The sequence below is a fragment of the Urtica dioica genome, chromosome 9 (assembly GCF_054948205.1).
Source record: "Urtica dioica subsp. dioica isolate 48M chromosome 9, U.dioica_male_clone48M_v1_H2, whole genome shotgun sequence".
Lineage (NCBI taxonomy): Eukaryota > Viridiplantae > Streptophyta > Magnoliopsida > Rosales > Urticaceae > Urtica > Urtica dioica.
In genome coordinates, this window is record NC_142764.1 from 3,965,273 (window position 1) to 3,970,701 (window position 5,429).

General features: G+C 45.6%; 1 protein-coding gene across 2 annotated transcripts; it reads right to left on the bottom strand.

The window, feature by feature from the left end:
- Positions 1-496: 496 nt before the first annotated feature.
- Positions 497-4,295, bottom strand: LOC149384651 (ATP-dependent Clp protease ATP-binding subunit ClpA homolog CD4B, chloroplastic). Of its 2 annotated transcripts, XM_089627171.1 has the most exons (9): positions 4,106-4,295; positions 3,492-4,035; positions 3,286-3,401; positions 3,072-3,194; positions 2,787-2,972; positions 2,456-2,671; positions 2,085-2,378; positions 1,918-2,007; positions 497-1,813 (listed from the first exon to the last, which is right to left on the bottom strand). In XM_089627171.1, the coding sequence occupies exons 2-9, from the start codon at positions 4,030-4,032 to the stop codon at positions 644-646; spliced, it is 2,736 nt and encodes a 911-aa protein (XP_089483297.1). In that variant the 5' UTR covers positions 4,033-4,035; positions 4,106-4,295; the 3' UTR covers positions 497-643. The 2 variants fall into 2 exon arrangements, with proteins under 2 accessions (XP_089483297.1, XP_089483296.1); XM_089627170.1 differs by having other exon boundaries at positions 3,492-4,295.
- Between the last annotated feature and the right edge of the window lie 1,134 nt (positions 4,296-5,429).

The window sequence follows — 5,429 nt, forward strand, 5'->3', positions numbered from 1 at the left end:
AGATTATGATAAACTAGTATAATGATAAGCAACAACCGGTTACGTATGGAAGGAGGAAGAAGGGATTGGAAAAGGGCAAAGGACTGAAATGGCCTTGTCTTGATAGCTGGAACAAGAAGGGTAAATAAGGAAAGTTTTAGGAAAGTGCTAGGAAAGTGCCATGGGGGGTGAGAGATTGTGTGGGGTGCCTAGTCAGCAAAGTAGTTAGTGGCAGAGGGAATAAAAGGGAAGGAGAGAGTACGTGTGAGGGTATCTGGGAATTGTGTAATAGAGGGTAGAGAGAAAAAGCACTAGGAGGTCCTCGTGTACCTCAGGTGTCTCCCTTTCTGTAACACAAATTGTACCAGAGTTATCAATATAAATTTCTCTTTCTTTCTTCTCTTTTTCTGGTAATCGCGTTCTTGACTGTTTGATTTGAATTATCTAAGTAATTCATATCATATAAGCGGTGGAATAAGAGTTTGCATAGCAAATTCTGTGCAGCAGAAGACGAAGCTAATCAAATAATATGGCTTTGGCTTTCCATTAATTCAATTGGATTTAACACCTAAATATTCGTGCTGTGAAAACTAGGTCTAAGCATATATATGTTGCAACCAAAAATAAATAGTACAAGATAATGTAAAGTTAAAGAAAAATGGGATTACACGGGGATAGGCTCGGGAGAGGAGCCAGTGGTGCCGTTGAGGACGGTGACGTTGCCATCGGAGTCAACATCAACAATGACAGAATCGCCCTCCTTGATTTCTCTGGCGAGCATCTTCTCGGCCATGCTGTCCTCCAAAAGCCTCATGATGGCTCGTCTGAGAGGCCTGGCTCCATAGCTGGGGTTGTAGCCTTCGTCGACGACCCTGTCCCTAAACCTCTCGGTGACTTGAAGCTCGATCTCCTTCTTCTTGAGCCTCTCAAAGACCTCCTTCAACATGATGTCGGCGATGTCCTTGACCTCAAGCTTGGTGAGCTGGCGGAAGACGATCATCTCGTCGAGCCTGTTGAGGAACTCGGGCCTGAAGTACTGTTTGAGCTCCTCGGTGACAAGGCTCTTGATTCTGTTGTAGCTGCTGTCCTTCTCGTCGTAGTCGAGGTCGAACCCAATCCTGCGACCTCCCTTCTCGATGACGCTGCTTCCGACGTTGGAGGTCATGATGAGAAGCGTGTTCTTGAAGTCAACGGTCCTTCCCTTGCTGTCGGTGAGCCTTCCGTCCTCGAGGATCTGGAGCATCATGTTGAAGACGTCGGGGTGGGCCTTCTCGATCTCGTCGAAGAGCACCACCGTGTAAGGGCGGCGCCGCACAGCCTCAGTCAGCTGACCGCCCTCCGTGTAGCCCACGTAGCCGGGGGGAGACCCGATCAGCTTCGACACCGTGTGCCTCTCCATGAACTCGCTCATGTCCAGCCGGATCATCGCCTCCTCCGACCCAAAGTAGTACGCCGCCAGGGCTTTTGCCAGCTCCGACTTCCCTACACCCGTCGGCCCCGAGAATATGAAGCTCGCGATGGGCCGGTTTGGGTTCTTCAGCCCCACGCGCGCCCGCCGGATCGCTCGGCTGATCGCCTTCACGGCCTCGTCCTGACCGATGACCCGCGTGTGAAGGGTCTCTTCCATCTTCAGAAGCCGGTCCGACTCGTCTGCCGAGACCTTGTCCACAGGGATGCCCGTCCAAGCCGACACGATGTGTTGGATGTCCACTTCCGTCACCGTGGGGCCCACGTCTCCCGCCTCGCTCTCCGCCTTGCTCATCTCCTTCCCCTTGTCCACGACCGCCGAGATCTGTGCCTTCAGGTCCATCTCTCTGTCGCGTAACTCGCCAGCCTGTTCATTTTCGTACGCATCATTTGCGTTTGCTCTATAAAACCATAAACACCCAACTAACTAATATGACACACACACACACATATCAGATATTCATCTCTTACCTTTTCAAAGTCTTGGCTACGCACAGCTTCATTCTTGTCCTTCGTAATCTGCCGCAGTTCTTTCTCAAGTTCTCTTGCTTCTTCAGGCAGCTGTGCATAAATGATGATTATGAGACTATTACACTTATCACTGAAACAAAACAGAAAATAGCTAACTAGTTTATCACCTGAGCATGACGAAGGCGGACTCGAGAACCAGCTTCGTCAACCAAGTCAATAGCTTTGTCGGGCAGAAAACGGTCGCTGATGTACTGGTACGACAGTTGGGCTGCAGCTACAAGTGCTTCATCCGTGTATCGGAGCTTGTGATGAATCTCATAACGTTCGCGCAGACCCTTCAGAATCTGAATGGTTTCTTCAACAGTTGGTTCCGGCACTTTCACTGGTTGAAAACGTCTCTCCAAGGCCGGGTCCTTCTCGATATGCTTCCTGTACTCGTCCAGCGTTGTGGCTCCAATGCACTGCAACCAATTGACAATGGCAATGATGTTATAGTAATCAACAGAGATCATATTCTCGTGAGTCATTCGGTCATTACCTGAAGTTCACCTCTTGCTAGAGCAGGCTTCAATATGTTTGCAGCATCGATGGCCCCTTCTGCTGCCCCGGCTCCAATCAACGTGTGGACCTCGTCAATGAAAAGGATAATCTCGTCACTTTGTTTGATTTCCTCCATCAGCTTCTTCAGTCTTTCCTCAAACTCTCCACGGTACTTTGTACCCGCAACTAGAAGACCCATGTCCAAAGTTATGACCTGATATTTGTGTTACACACAACAAAAAGTCATTTATATATCTTCCGAGTCAAAGCATTATAATTATATGCAATCATTTATCTTTAAAGCTGAGTGGGTCATCTGAGAAACCAACCTTCTTCCCCTCTATTGTTTCAGGAACATCCCCCGTGGCAATGCGTTGGGCAAGTCCCTCGGCTATGGCCGTCTTTCCAACTCCAGGTTCTCCAATAAGGCATGGGTTGTTTTTGGTCCTCCTTCCTAAGATCTGAACAACTCTCTCGATTTGCGGCTGTCTCCCAACAACAGGGTCCAGCTTTCCCTGAAAAAGAGAGCAACAAACTTCAGAACCCCTCCGAGAAGCTATACCTCGAAATAATCAACAACACAGAATAATATATATTTACAAAAAAGTAGCTACCTCTTCGGCGAGTTTAGTCAAATTGGTGCCGTATTCTTCGAGAGTAGGCATCTTGGTATTGCTGGTGCCTCCTCCAACTCCGGCACCCACAGCCTCAGTGCTCTCTCCCACCATCCGAATCACCTGCAACATCCCAACACATGCTTTTATTTTATTTTATTGTTTTACTAATATTAATATGATACACTTTGATGGTATGGTATGTAAAGCTTGCCTGGGTCCGGATATTGCTTGGGTCTGCACCCAAATTCTCAAGAACACGAGCGGCTACGCCCTCGCCCTCTCGAAGCAAGCCCAAAAGCAAGTGCTCTGACCCGATGTAGTTATGCCCTGAATGAATCAAACAGCAATCAAGCAATCAGTCAATGAATCAACACAGACAAACTCAATTCAATTCTATTAAGAGGGGACTGTCCTTACCGAGTTGCCTGGCTTCTTCGAGTGAGAGCTCGAGAACACGCTTGGCACGGGGTGTGAACGGAATCTCAACGGCAACAAAGCCGCTGCCTCTTCCGATGATCTTCTCGACCTCAACACGAGCGTCTTTGAGGTTGATTCCCATGGACTTGAGAACCTTGGCAGCGATTCCGGTTCCTTCCCCGATGAGCCCCAACAGGATCTGCTCCGTGCCAACGAAGTTGTGCCCCAAACGCCGAGCCTCCTCCTGAGCCAGCATGATTACTTTAATAGCTTTCTCAGTGAAGCGCTCGAACATCGCTCTCGCACCGAACCTCCTCAGCTTCTGCCGCCTCCGCCCGGAAGACACCGTCAGAGAGACTCTGGAACGCCCTGACATCGCCATTGAATCCACGGCGTTGAAGCTTCTCAGGCCCGAGAAGGCATTCAATCTCACTCCAGGGCTCCGAACGCAGCAAGTCATCTTCGCCGACCTCGAACCGCCGCTCCTGATCCCGGCAAACATGCCGGGGATGTTCGTGGACTGCACCAGAACCCTAGCCATGATCTGTTCGTCAAATAGAAATCAAAATCCCTAATAACGTTCAAAAGCCCTAACTATAAAGTTCCGAGCTTACGAGGCCGGAACAAGAAGAAGAATGACAGGCGGACTAGAGCGGTTGTTGCCAAGTCCACGGGAGAGAGAGAGAGAGAGAGAGAGAGAGAGAGAGAGAGAGAGAGAGAGACCGAGAGAGAGATAGAGAGGTTAGGGCTTCCGAAGAAGAGAAGAGAAGAGATTGAGGAAAAAAGAAGAGGGGTGGGAATCGGGACGAATGAGTTACGAGGGGGTAATAAATTGGATAGATAAGAGATTGGGTACGGGGCTATGAGGAAAATAAATTGTATACTAACAACCAAGAAACCGACGTCACTCGGTTCGCTTTGGTTTATTGAACCGAAAAGTGCCTCTAACCGATTGTTGATTTAATTGATTTCGGGGTTCAGTTTCATTCAAGGTTCGAAATGACATTTTTGACGCCGTTTCAAACCTCTTTATATACGAAAAATTGACATATCGATAGAAAATCAAACGGAAAAAATATAAAAATAAAAGCAATCGATATGCCGTTTTCCATGAAAAACCGACATTTCGATGAAAAACCGAACGGAAATAATGTTGCATAATGTATGAAATTTATGATTCATGAACACACACACATATATATATATATATATATCAAATTTTAAACTTGAAAAATATGTAATATTTAAACTGTATTGATATCTATAGAATTAATACGTATTTATATTTATTAGTGTTAATTTTTCTTCTACGTTTAATATTTATAATAATGCGTACGAGTTTAATTGAGAAAAAGGATAATTTTATAAGTAGTTCACTTGTTTGGTTTATATAGTTTTATAAAAAAAAACAAAATTATCAATTTATTTTATGCTTCTGACGGTTTAATAAAAATAACGTGAATCCCTTTTATGTTGCTTCAACTCAATGTTGAAAGCCAAAGAGAAAATTTTATTCAAAAAAAGAAAGAACAAAAAAAATCAAAGAGCAAATAAATATTAAATAAAAAAAATACCAATGCTTTAACGTGGCATTTTATCAATGCTTTAAAATTTTAAATTACCAATGCATTAGACTTTGACAACGTAGCCTTTACTAAAATGTCACGCAACAAATCACCCTTCTCTCTCTCTCTCTCTCTCTCTCTCTCTCTCTCTCTCTCTCTGCGGCTGACCCATTCTCTTTCTCTCTCTCTGGTACACAGACCCATTTTTTTCCAACTTTAGTTGTTTTTCTTTTACCCAAAGTCGCAAAAAAAATTTGTCATTTTTCACATCTATGTTTAAAAATTATATAATAATGTCCCAAATTATCCTCCGCCCAAGACCGACTCCTCAACCTTCGCGACCGTCGTTTCGGCCCCTGATGTCGAACGTCAA